This window comes from Mesocricetus auratus, unplaced genomic scaffold, assembly GCF_017639785.1.
Source record: "Mesocricetus auratus isolate SY011 unplaced genomic scaffold, BCM_Maur_2.0 Super-Scaffold_100014, whole genome shotgun sequence".
In the NCBI taxonomy this organism is placed as follows: Eukaryota; Metazoa; Chordata; class Mammalia; order Rodentia; family Cricetidae; genus Mesocricetus; species Mesocricetus auratus.
This window is the reverse complement of record NW_024429197.1, coordinates 32709606-32723116: the sequence shown is the minus strand read 5'-3', so window position 1 is coordinate 32723116 and position 13511 is coordinate 32709606. Positions and strand designations below refer to the sequence as shown.

At 38.1% G+C, this 13511-nt stretch overlaps 1 protein-coding gene across 5 annotated transcripts in view; it reads left to right on the top strand.

Annotated features, from left to right (window-relative positions):
- Window positions 1-13511, top strand: part of Usp24 (ubiquitin specific peptidase 24) — a 125450-nt gene that overhangs the window by 85558 nt on the left and 26381 nt on the right. For all 5 annotated transcript variants that reach the window (XM_040757040.1, XM_040757043.1, XM_040757042.1 and 2 more), the window contains 12 exons: window positions 1406-1467; window positions 3125-3316; window positions 4187-4304; window positions 5808-5952; window positions 8279-8398; window positions 8978-9103; window positions 10187-10285; window positions 11089-11171; window positions 11589-11730; window positions 11896-12015; window positions 12329-12549; window positions 12886-13010. In XM_040757040.1, coding sequence (XP_040612974.1) covers window positions 1406-1467; window positions 3125-3316; window positions 4187-4304; window positions 5808-5952; window positions 8279-8398; window positions 8978-9103; window positions 10187-10285; window positions 11089-11171; window positions 11589-11730; window positions 11896-12015; window positions 12329-12549; window positions 12886-13010 — 1553 coding nt within the window. The remainder of the gene's footprint in view (window positions 1-1405; window positions 1468-3124; window positions 3317-4186; window positions 4305-5807; window positions 5953-8278; window positions 8399-8977; window positions 9104-10186; window positions 10286-11088; window positions 11172-11588; window positions 11731-11895; window positions 12016-12328; window positions 12550-12885; window positions 13011-13511) is intronic.

Sequence of the window (13511 nt, the reverse complement as noted above, 5' to 3'; positions counted from 1 at the left end):
CTTTGACTTTAGAATTGGAACTTTTCCTAAGCATAAATGTATTTATTTGAAGGACAGTGATTCTCAAGTGGATGTTTTCAGTTCGTAAAGTTGAAGCTGTTCGGCTTGTCCTTGCTGTGGTAGTCACTTAATTCCTCTACATTTGAGGGAAAAAACCAAAATGGAGAAGGCTGCAGAGAAGACTCAGTGGTTAAGAGCACTTGCTGCTCTTGCAGAGGACCTGGCTTCATTTCCCAGCACACACATGATACCATCCATAACCAGTTTCATGGGATCCAGTGCCGTCTTCTGAGCTCTGTGGTCACCAAGCACACACATGGTACATATACATAAATGCAGATAATACATTCACATGTAAAATAAAATGAATAAATGTTTCTAAAAAAGGACAAACCATGAGATGAGATTTTTAGTAAAAGAAACTTTTGACAATGTGTTGGCTTGTGGAGCTGTTTGATTTCTAATACAATTGAATAATTATACTTTTTATAAATTTGAAATTTGTATCTCACAACATTTTTTAAATGTCTTAGTTTTGTATATAATTAACAATTACCAAATCTTACTGGGTCACATTGTTTACCAAGGTTTTTGTGTGTTTATTTTTTAACCCCAGAAAGACCTGAGTTTGGATATTTTGTTATTTGTATTTTTAAAGCTCTTGGTTAATTATACCTGCTTGAGCCATTTATGTCTATTTGAATATACATGAATGTTTATTTTATAATGACACTATAATAAGCGTTTAAAAATTAGAAGACTGAGAGAAAGGAGGAGTTCATGGACACTAGCTATAAATAGTAGAGCCAAGATTGAAATCAATCTGATTCTAGAACCCATGCTCCTATCTACTGTGCTACAGTCTGCTTCTTGAACCTGTACTCCTACCTGCTGTAATACAGTTTGATTCTAGAACCTGTGCTCCTATCCACTGTAGTACAGTCTGATTCTAGAACCTGTGTTTCTACTTATTATGATAGAGTTGTAGAAGTACCTTGATTAATCTACATAATTTATGTTTCTTTCTCCTCTTAATCTGTTTTATTCTGGTTCATGCTTGTTTGATACTTGTTAATTGTTATCAGTATTCCTTGTTCTTTTATTCAGTGTACATTTAACAGTTAATTGGTAGATAATGGTTCATATTTGAAAGTACAAATGCAATCAGTGCTTATGTTATTTTAAAACATGATATATTTAATAACTTTCCTTCTCTTTACACAACTATTCCTAGACAACAGTTTAGCAAAATTATTCATTTCTTTCATGCTAAACTAGAATGTAAGTAATTGTATGGTTGGAAAAATTACCTTGTTCAACTGCTTTGTGAACTTATTTTTAAGGAAAATGCTTTATCTTTTAAAATCAGCCTCTTTTTAGTAACTGGAATCTATCTGGTTTGTAGACTGCTGTCTCAGTGTATGGAGTATTTTGATTTGCGGTGCCAGTTATTAGATGATCTGACAAGTAAGTAAACACCTCACTGGGATGGGGGAGGGGCAGGCAGACTGTACCTGACCTACCTGTCACAAAGACAGTCATTTTTAATGTTGGGTTTTGTTTTCTTGGAAATAGCATATAAATCTATGTGCCACTGATCTCTGCTTTTCTTACATACCCAACCAATGTGCAGAGGTTTGGTAACTCTACAGTTTACCAGTCTCATTTGTAACTGACTGAGAGAGAATTAACATGAAGGGTCTTACTCTCTAGTATAATTTATTTCGCCATGTTTTACTTTTTAAGGTTTATTTTTACTTTATGTGTACACCTATGTGTGTTGTGTGAACGTGTGCATGAGTGCCTGTAGAGACCAGAGGAAGGCATTGGATCCCCTAAAACTGGAGTTAGCTGACTGTTGTGAGCTCCCTGACATGAACTGAACTTGGGTCCTGAGCACCTATCTAGACCCTGTTCTGACAGTAAGGTGATAGTTTAAGAATGGAGGCAATCAGCTGAAACATGTTGGTAGTGACACAGGTCAGTCAGTGCCTCAAGTGGCAGTGTTAGAACTTGCTTTTTAGAATATGGAGATTTTATTCATCTGTACTTTTCAGATAATGTAAATATAAATAATGCAAATGTCCTATGTAAATTTTAATTGTTCAGACCAACTGTTTAATATATTCCATACTCTTAACCCCCGAATTCATTTCAGATTACAAGAAGTAAAATTTAGGATCAACAAAAATATTAATTAGAGTAGAACATGAAAGCTAGATTAAATAAATACCCCCTTTGTATGTGCAAGTTGTACAGCTCCACTGAGATTTGGTGATGAGGTTCCTGGAGGGCTAAAGGACATAGCACATCGTTGTTCTCTGTGCCCTAGAAAAAGGAACAGAATGCTTCTCAGAAGAAGGAAATCTTTCCAGCACTTCTTTCTATAAGAAATTTCATGGAAAAATCTTTCTTCCTGCAAATGGTCACAAAGCTCTAGCTTCTGGTGACTGATAGACCTCAGCAACAGCTCTGTAAGCAGCTGCTGTCATGGCTTTCAGATCAGGCTCGGTCTCTAAGCAATTGATGAAACAGTTAGACTATTTGTCTTGACTTGAGGATAAGTTGTTTATGGGTAGAGAATGGGACCATGTTCATCTAACTACCTAACCTAATAGGTACTTTTCAGCAATACTTCCAGTACAGAATTTGGTTGTCAGTCCTTGTTTGGCAGGGTAAGAGAGAGATTTGCTACAAAAACAAAATTATTCTCTGGAGTTTGGTTCATGGTTTACAGATGTAGGAGTATAATGCTTAATCTTTCTCTTTTGTAAATCTGCCTTTTTGGTTTAGGAAGCACTGTGAAGAGCCTTAGTTCTCGTTACTGGCTGTTCTTCCCTTTTCTTAGGAGGTCTTGTTCCCTAAACCAGATCATCCCCATTGTCTCATACTTAGTGGGTAGCATGGTGGCCCGCACAGAGGGTGCAGTCAAATGTTTAGTGTCTGCAGGACATAGCCTTGATAGTATCTGCACCAGAAGGTTATTAATGACAAGGTTTGTGAGCTCTGTGAAGTGAAACATTAGGGCTTGACTTTGCTTCTTTATTTGGAACTTTGATTCCATGAATAAAAACCTTTTCTTTGTAATAGATTTCTACTTCCTCACTTTTACCCCCTTCTCAAGCTTCAGAAATGGAACAATTACGAATCAGCCCAGCTATCATGCTTGAAGATGAGATTACATGGCTGGATAACTTTGAACCTAATCGAACAGCTGAATGTGAGACCAGTGAAGCAGACAACATCTTATTGGCAGGACATTTGCGACTCATTAAGACCCTGCTTTCACTCTGTGGGGCAGAAAAGGAAATGCTTGGTAATTATTGCTTCATTTTATTGTGTGGGAGAGAGCACCTTGGTTCTCACTGCCAGTGTTGTGTGTAAATTGGGACAATATGATAATTACGAAATGTTCCATGAAAAATTGACCTTTTAGAAGTAGCAAACCACATATGTGTCATTAAACCACACAGAGAATTTTACATTGTTCAAAGTAGTCATATCACATAACTTTTAATATCAAGTAAAAGTTATAATTTAGAGTAGGTTTGTCTCTTGCTGTTACATATTTTATACTATGTCTTCATTTTTATAAGGGTAATTCATGTCTGAGGAGATAATCCCCAGCCATTATTTCCTCAGTGTTGGGGAAATATATATCCAAATGCTATAAATTATATTCAAAAAACAAACCAGAATACAACTCCCACGGTGATAGTACCAAGTAGATTATAGAATCTTCTTGGATACTGAGGGAACGTAGGAAAGACTAGTTCTTAACCAGGAAAAAGGAGCATCATTTTATCTGAAGGAGCTAGGCTTTAAAAAAGCATTCTTTAGCCCTTGTGTGGAGGACATCCTTGAGGCCCAGAGTAAGAATTATTCACTCAAACACTTGTAGTGTTCTTGGCACTTGTGTTTCTGGGGTGAAAGCTTGACTCCTTTCACTATCTAGACTCCTAGAAGAAGGCATGTCACCTGACTACTTTTTACTTTGTTCCTGCCCCCACCACTCCACACATCTGTGCCACATAGTAAGCACTCAAAAGTAAGCTTTACCTTAAACTGGGTGGATGCATTGCTGTTGGGTGGCCTCCATGCCTGTGTTGCTCTCGTAGGAAAGCACAATAGGATCTTTGGATATAATCTGTGTTCACCTTCAATGTGGTATTATGCTCTATTCCAGGTTCATCACTCATTAAACCATTGTTAGATGACTTCCTTTTCCGAGCTTCTAGAATTATTTTAAATAGTCATTCTCCAGCTGGCAGTGCCGCCATCAGTCAACAGGACTTTCATCCAAAGTATGGAAAATGCACGTTGTGTTCAGTTTTGGTAAAATCTCTTAATTCACAACTGTAGTCCAAAGATTTTCTTAATTTGGAGTTTGTCTTCCATTGTGTGAGTTTGTTTGTCCTGTGTTTTCTACCACTTAAATAAATGCATGCAAATGAGCTTTGTGTAAAGTATGCATGGCACATTGAGAGCACAGATAAAGTGTGCTGGTGAGTTGTCATCATCAAGGTGGGATAGTAAGTAACTATATGCTCATCTGGTCAGTAACAAATTCCAAGCAAAACAAAGGTGGTAAGAATTATGTATAGGCGTTGGAAGTATGGCTCAGTGGTAAGGCACATATTTAGTCATGTGAGAGTTCATGAGTTCAAGCCCCAGCACCAAAGGGAGAATAAAGAACTACCTCCAAGTAAACTGACTCCAAATATAGGCTTCAAGATTTTTTTTGGAGAAATGTCTAGAGCCTTGTCATTTGCCGGGTCATACTATGTTCTCAAATCTGCAACTGCTAGTAACTTATTACAGTTGTGATTTTTGGAATAAATGTCTTATGTTAGTCTTTGGGGATATAGATGTATATTGTTGACCCTGCTCAAGTGATATTTAGCACCAGAAATTATTAGTATTTTGATTTTTCAGTAACACAATATATATCTAGCAGTTTTAATGAAAAAATTTTTATTGGAGAATCCTTCCCTTTTTAAAAAAAAAATAATAAAAATAAAATAATGTACAATGCCTGGAATAGAAAAGCAGAAATTTTTCACCAGTGTACTAAACTTGTTCATTCATTACAGTGACCTTTCCACCAAAACCTTAAAGCAAAAAATACATGAAAACTCTTTCTGAAGTCACAGTAACAAAATAACTGCTTCTGCCTATATGCGCCTCCATATTCATTTCTTGTCCGTCCTTTTCAATCCATACATCTAGACAAGAATTAAAGGACAGTGCCACCCCTGTGGCCCTTGTCCTTGCTTTTAGGTACAATGCTAACTCAAGAGCCCCAGAATCCCAGAATCCTCCTCCTGCAGAAGTTGGATGTCCTCGTTTCTGGATGTCCTCATTTCTGTGTATCCATTCTAACCTGTGATCACTTCAGTAATGCAATGTCGGTGTTGATTATAGTTCAGAATTACTGCCTGGGTTGAAAGGCAGGCAATAGAGGAACTCTGCCTTGTTGCATGTCTTTTTTTCTGTCTCCATTTTCTGTAACAGAGTAGAAAGCTGATTAGTGTCATTGGAGAATTATTCACCATCGGACATATTTGAAATGTTTATGGGCATCTATTCTTATTTTCATAGCTTCCCTTTTCTTATTTGAGATAGTTTTGCTGATTATTATCAGGCTAAGAAGATAATAGCTCTGAAGCATCTTCCTGCCACCTGCATTTAGGACACATAGATGACTAGATCCAATATAGGCATAACTTAACGGTTTAAGGGATTGTGGTACTTGCATTTTGATTTTGGATGTTGATTTTGAAGCTGGCTTGTGCTTTTGTTCTCAGGTGTAGTACAGTAAATAGCCGATTGGCAGCCTATGAAGTTCTTGTGATGTTAGCTGACAGCTCACCTTCCAACCTTCAGATTATTACAAAAGAATTGCTTTCAATGCATCATCAGCCTGACCCTGCTCTCACTAAGGAGTTTGATGTAAGTTTTTAGACCTAATGATATATTTACCTGTGTGTATTCCTATATGTGGAGACTAGAAATTGTTAATAGTGTCTTCTGTCCTTGTCTGCTTTGTTTTGCTGAGGCAAAGCATCGCTTGCACAAAGCTGATTAGAGTAGTTAGCTAGCTTGCTCTGGGGAACCCACACTCTCGTCTTCACCACCCACTCAGTCATTGCCCCAGCCCTCATTTAGCTTTTTAGAGTGGTGTCCTAAATACATAATGTATACTTACTTTTTAGGCAGGTATGTGCATGACTCGAATAATGTATGGAGAGTAAGACAAACACAGGAGTTGGTTCCCACCTTCTACCACCATGTGGGACCTGAGATAAAACTCAAGATTTGCAGGCTTTATAGCAAGTGCCTTTACCCACTGAGACACTTCTCTAGCCCCTAAATTTATGTTAATGACTGAATTTGCATTATCCATCTACAACCAAGTCAATCTCTTTTTTTGTAGGGCATGTTTACATACTAAAATCAACTAAATTTTTATCATACTTCATCATTATATTGTTATGCAATATCCTTTCAGTTAGAGGTGAACCATTTTCAAACTGACCAATAGTTAACCTCAATGAAAAAGTAGCATTCCAACCATTTTTGTTGTTTGATTTTTGTGTTTTTGTTTTTTGAGTAAATTTATTTTGGCATAGTGCCAGGCACTTGAATTAAAAACCCAGATAAATTGAATAAAACTCATAGAGTTTGTCATATGTTAAAAAAGGTTTTAGGCTTTTGAAGCTGAAAAGTGAACATACTACCCCAGGTGTCAGGCAGGCATGGAACAGACAGACTGACCGTCACATCAACAGATTGGTTTAACACTGTAAGATACAGTGTAAATTGGAGGTGTGTCCTGTGTGCTATACTAACACAGAGTAGCACTTCATTGAGTATCATAAAATACTTCTAAAGGAGACAAAACTTGAACAGGCTTACAGACTGTGATGCTCATTGAAGCAAGATAAGCCATTCATTTCATTCCAACAGTGAGAAAAGAATATGAGGGCATGCTAGGGAGCCTCTTACTGTATGTTAGGATGTGCAGAAAGGAAACAAACTACAGGTGCACTGGACTCCTGGTTAGGGATAGGATCACTGTCAAAGTCCGTTTGCTTTCTCCTCTCATATAATGGAAAAACAGACTCACTCTTTGGATATGTGACTTGAATATCCCTGAATACACAAGTTAGAACAATGGGGACAGGAAATAACACCTGTGAAAAGTAAAAGTATGTGTGAGCACTTCTCATGGTTTAGTTTGTAATGCTTATTTTATGATCTGCTGTAGCCATGCTTCAAGTCAGGGATGATACCAATGTAAGGAATAAAGCAGTCTTAGATAAATAATTACTTTTTAGCATTTAAATTTTTTTCGTAACTTAAAAAACATGTGCTTTGTACTACAAATGTAAGTACATGGTAGCTCCTCGAAAGCACCCTGCTGTCAGTTACTTCTGATGTTAATGAAAAGTATGCTTTGAGGTCCAAAAGACCTATGTGTTTTTGTCAGCTATTTGCTTATTACATGGATGCAGACACTTGCATGTGGTTATGTAAGAGAGCCAAGTTCCTGATGTACTCGCATTTCCATGTGTAATCATATGTCCTTTTTCACTTGGAGAGGTGCCATGTTGAGCATTAGCCAAGATGCCTTATCTGAATTATTTCTACCCAGAAAAGCACTGTGTTAGGGTCTGCATTATTTGATAACATTTGTAAGTAAAACAATAGGGTATTTTTCTGTCATTTTAGTTGTATGCTTACTAGAAAAAGTTTAATAGAAGAATATTACCTTGCATAAAAAGGAATATGAACCTTCCTTGACTACAGGGTTCCTCGTGATAAATACTTCCTAGGACATTGTTCCTTTATTCAGAAAACCACATCGGCTGTTTGTATCTGCTTGATTAATGCCATATAGCTTACACAACTAGATTGTAAGCTCTTGGAGATCAGGGACCATGAGAACATTTCTGTTATGGTACATACTAGATCCTTAATAAACTCTTGTTGAATGATAATGAATGCATGTCTATATAGATGAGCTAATACCTGCCTTGTGCCCCATATTTTATGAACAAAAGAGGAACATTAAGACCATTGCATTTTTTCATTGTGCCAGCTGCTAACACAGGTACTTGAGGAACATAGGTTCTGTTGGTTCAGCTTCATACCACACTGTGTGGATAAGTCTGCATCTACTTTTTCTTCTCGGTCATTCTAAATGGCTTGTTGTGGAAGTGTGCTGTGGTAGAATACTCATTCTCCTCCCCACTGTCTGTTTCTTTCTTCATAGTACCTTCCCCCAGTGGACAGCAGATCCAGTTCAGGGTTTGTGGGGCTGAGGAACGGTGGTGCTACTTGTTACATGAATGCAGTCTTCCAGCAGCTGTACATGCAGCCCGGACTCCCTGAGGTGATTTCCCTCCCTTCATGTGTATCAGGAGTGAATGTGTGGATTGCCTGCAGATTGTTCCATGCTTAATTATTGTTTCTGGGGTTTGTAACTGTGTTTAAAAATTCCATAGTAGCTTCTGGAATTGGTAAAGATGTACAGTCACACATTTTTGTAAATCTGTTATTTTAATTGGTAATTTGACCAAATGTAATTTTTGTACATACAAAATTCTCAACCATCCTATAAAGACAGACTTAATATTTTAGAATATGTGACTATTTTCAGTGCTTTTTATTAGCATAGTCACAATTTGTGGGGTAACAGGTAGTATTCTGATAATAGTCCATAATTAACATGTAACATTTATGTCTAAAGCTCCTCATCAGCTCCAGTGTTTCCTAATAAAATGGAACTTAAAGAGATATTTTATCCTTGTTCACACCAACTAGGACATGACAAACCTATATATCTACAGGGCTGTCTCCACATCAGATAGTCCTTATCATACTTAAAACTGGAGTGGGTGCTCACGTGTGCATGTTGGAGCTCATGTGAAACAGTTGAAAGTTTCTCATTTCCTAATGCTTTTCTTCACAGTCACTTCTTTCAGTGGATGATGACACAGACAATCCAGATGACAGTGTGTTTTACCAAGTGCAGTCCCTCTTTGGACATTTGATGGAAAGCAAGCTGCAGTATTATGTGCCTGAGAACTTCTGGAAGGTATTGATAGTAACTGTAGAATTTGATGTTAGATGATATTTAGAGTTTGGCTCTACTGCCTTCTCTAGTAATAATAGTTTTCTGAGCCGGGCAGTGGTGGCGCACGCCTTTAATCCCAGCACTTGGGAGGCAGAGGCAGGAGGATCGCTGTGAGTTCGAGGCCAGGCTAGACCAACAGCCTCCAAAACAATACAGAGAAACCCTGTCTCGTAAAACCAAAAAAAAAAAAAATGGTTTTCTGTCATTACTTACAACCTATCAAAGATTTGAATGTTCAACAAACTGGCACTTTTGAATGATTAGAACTTTAAGAACAGTCATTCATAATTCCTGGGGATCTGTTTCTTGTTTTTTTTTTTTTTTTTTTTTTTTGTTGGTTTTTCGAGACAGGGTTTCTCTGTGGCTTTGGAGGTTGTCCTGGAACTCGCTCTGTAGACCAGGCTGGCCTCAAACTCACAGAGATCCGCCTGCCTCTGCCTCCCGAGTGCTGGGATTAAAGGCGTGCGCCACCAACGCCCGGCTCCTGTTTCTTGTTCTTAATTTAGCTCTTTAAAAATTGTTTGAAGGGGCTAAAGAGGTAGCTCAGCAGTTGCACTGATTTGCCGAAACACAGGTTTGGTTCCCAGCATCCACACCAGGCAGCTTCCAACCACCTGTATCTCTGTCTGCAGGGGGATCTGATACCCCTGATCTCTGTACTCACATGCATGCACCCACACAGAGACATTGATATGTACACATAATTTAAAATGATAATGAAAATGCAGCTTAAAATAGTGATTCATATCATCTCTCTGAACCTATGCCAGCATCCCTAGTACCTCCAAATAAAGGGCGCTGCAGCACTTTGCCTCATAGAGCAGAGAGACACTTGCTGTTGTGTAGTCTAAGGTTTCAGAAAGATGCTGTGATATGAAGGACCAAGAATATGCTCAGATGGTGGAATACAAGCATGTCTCACACCAATAAAAGCATCCTCATCCTAATATCAAGCTCGTTTTTCAGAAGCACTAATATGACCCCATGTGTTATGCTGAGTATGCTCTTTTCCCTCTAAAGACCTATTTAATTCTTGCTACACAGATCTTCAAGATGTGGAACAAGGAGCTCTATGTGAGAGAGCAACAGGATGCTTATGAGTTCTTCACTAGTCTCATTGATCAGATGGATGAGTATCTCAAGGTACCCAAGGTCTCCCTTGCCCTCTAGTTCCTTCAGTAGTTACAATATAAGAATGGTGCCTTAAGGTTCACAGTAACTGAAATTCACCAACCAAGAAGTAGTCATCTTGAGCATCACAGCTGCTGTTCATTCTTTCAGCATTTAAAATGAATGCATACATGTTAGTGGAGTAGTGTTCTTTATTCATCTAAGCTGATAAAACAATGTGGTTCCCAATCTGTACTACAGAATAAATGATCATTCATGCATGAGTGTTTTTGCAATGTCCCTAAGGTAGTCTGGCTGTAGAGTGCTCAGTGAAGTGATGGTCCCCTGGAGGCAGTTCTGGGGACTGGGAGACGAGGTAGAATATTATTTGTGGTGATGCTTACATTCAAAGATTTCTGCCATTCCCAATAAAACATGTGTTAGACTTACTCTGAGGTGCCACTGTACATCTTATTACTAAGCACAATTATTATGCTTCCTCTGTTTAAAATAACTTAGAGCTATATGGTCTCTGTCCTTAAGAAAAAAAGCAAAGATTGTCAGAGTTTCTGCTACCTTGCACTTAGAGCACAGAAAGAGGGCTTGTCGTGATCAGTTCTCATGGACCCTTCTCTCTTCCTTCTCCTCTTATTGTTTGCATGCTGACACCGGCACTAATGATGGGTTATTAGCCTTCCTTTAGTTTCTAACTGAAACTACTAGTATTACTCTTTATATTTTGATGGCTAAGTTAAAAGTTTTAAATGAAATGTTATGTGAACCATCCTGTGCATTCTAGGGTTATCAATTAAAACTTTAAATTTTTATTTCAACAGAAAATGGGACGTGAACAGATTTTTAAGAATACTTTTCAGGGTATCTATTCTGATCAGAAAATCTGTAAAGATTGTCCTCACAGGTTAGTGAAGATGTCACTCCTGTCACTGCTGCATTCAACAATGACTATTAGGGATGGTGGTGTAGCTCAGTGGTACAGCATTTGTCTAGCAGGTACAAGACACTGATTTTGATGTCAGCACCATGGGGGAAAATATCTTTAAATGATTTTTAAGAAGTTATAAATGTTAATTTGTTGACTGACTTTTAGATTTATTTCTTAGTGGATCTGTAAATGTTCAATGAATTATATTCCTTCGATTTCCATAATTTCTTTGTAGCCTCAAAGTATTTGTTGAAAATCATGTTTTGGTTAGTGTTCTTTTGAAATCCTGAGACCTGTCTTATTCTCCTGGCTGTTGGGAAGTATGTTGAAGTTCAGGTATTATGACAGTTGTGTTGGTTTTCCATTCATGGGTTTCTGTCTTTTCCCAATCAGATACGAGCGTGAGGAAGCTTTCATGGCTCTCAATCTAGGAGTTACTTCTTGCCAAAGTTTGGAAATCTCTTTGGACCAGTTTGTTAGAGGTGAAGTTTTAGAAGGAAGTAATGCATACTACTGTGAAAAGTGTAAAGAAAAGGTATTACATTTGCCCTTTAGAAGAAACAATATTAGTGTTGCTTGTTCCTGCATGCAGGTCATTGTTAAGCTCTAGTCGCTGCTCCCAGTAGATTGTGCTGTTATTTCTTTTACATTCCTTACTTTGATTTCCTCTAGGAGTTAATTGGTTTTTGCTTTTTCTTAGAGAATAACAGTGAAAAGAACATGCATTAAGTCTTTACCTAGTGTGCTGGTAATCCACCTGATGAGATTTGGCTTTGACTGGGAGAGCGGACGATCCATTAAATACGATGAACAAATACGGGTAACTTCTTTTCCTTCCTAAAATGTTTCTCAGCCACGACCCCCAGCTTCCATCTTTCCTTTCCTTCTTTTCCTACATCCTGTCAGTCCCTGAAAAGCAGCATGAGGAGTCTGCAGCCCTTGTTTGAGAAAGGCACCCTAACGGTGGCTTTGAAATGAAATGCTTCTGTAATGCTCAGGCCTGTCAGAGACACTATGTGTGAATAGGGCAGGAGCCAGCCCTTGTTTCAGGAAGTGTGACTCTTACTTTGTCTGACTTTACTAGGTACTGCCAAGTACACTAACATTAATGTGTTGTTCTTACTTTTACATAGTTTCCCTGGATGCTAAATATGGAGCCTTACACAGTCTCAGGGATGGCTCGCCAGGATTCATCTTCTGAAGTTGGTGAAAATGGGAGAAATATGGATCAAGGAGGTGGAGGATCCCCACGGAAAAAAGTTGCCCTCACAGAAAACTATGAGCTTGTTGGTGTGATTGTACACAGTGGGCAGGCACATGCGGGCCATTACTATTCCTTCATTAAGGACAGGCGGTAAGGCCTCTTCCCACATGTACCCTCTACTTTCCATGCTCGCCACTGCAGAAGCTTTTGGAGAGGGGTAGTGGGTAAGGCAGGGTTTTATAGCCCAGGTGGCCTCAAATTCCCAAACCTGCTTCTGCCTCCCAAGTGCTGGGATTACAGGCATGTATCATAATATACCCAGCTATAAAGAAATTCACATTATCCTTTGTTCTGCATTTGTATTTTTTAAACTTAGGATAACTATTTTTACTCCTTTGATTTGAAAAGTTTTAGAAATTGAAGTCACTACATGTCTATTGCTACATTTTTCAAATCTTATAGTGTTTATCTGACCTCTGGTCCTAGGGGATGTGGAAAAGGAAAGTGGTATAAATTTAATGACACCGTTATAGAAGAATTTGATCTAAATGATGAGACCCTGGAGTATGAATGCTTTGGAGGAGAATATAGACCGAAAGTTTATGATCAAAGTAAGTATTTATAAGTAGATATTTTCTTTTTTTTTTTTTTTTTTTTTGAGACAGGGTTTTCTGTGTAGCTTTGAAGACTGTCCTGGCACTCGCTCTGTAGACTAGGTGGACCTCCAACTCACAGAGATCCACCTGCCTCTTCTTCCCCCCCCCCCAGTACTGGTATTAAAGTACTGTTTTTATCAAATTCTAAGCAATATTCTTTATATAAAAAAACAATAGATTTTGTTCTTTTGTTTGTATTCTTCTAGGTATAGAACCACAACTATTTTTTTACCTTTCATTTTTTAATAGTTTTTTCCTAAATAGAATTGCGTTATATTTCCTTCTCCTTTTCCTTCTTCCCATGCCCCTTCACACTCAAATTGGTAACTTTTCCCTAATGATTGTGTGTGTGTGTGTGTGTGTGTGTGTGTGTGTGTGTGTGTGTGTGTGTGTGTGTTTGGGTATAAGTATATATCAGTACAACCTGCAGAGTCTGTTTTCGTTCATGTGTATTTG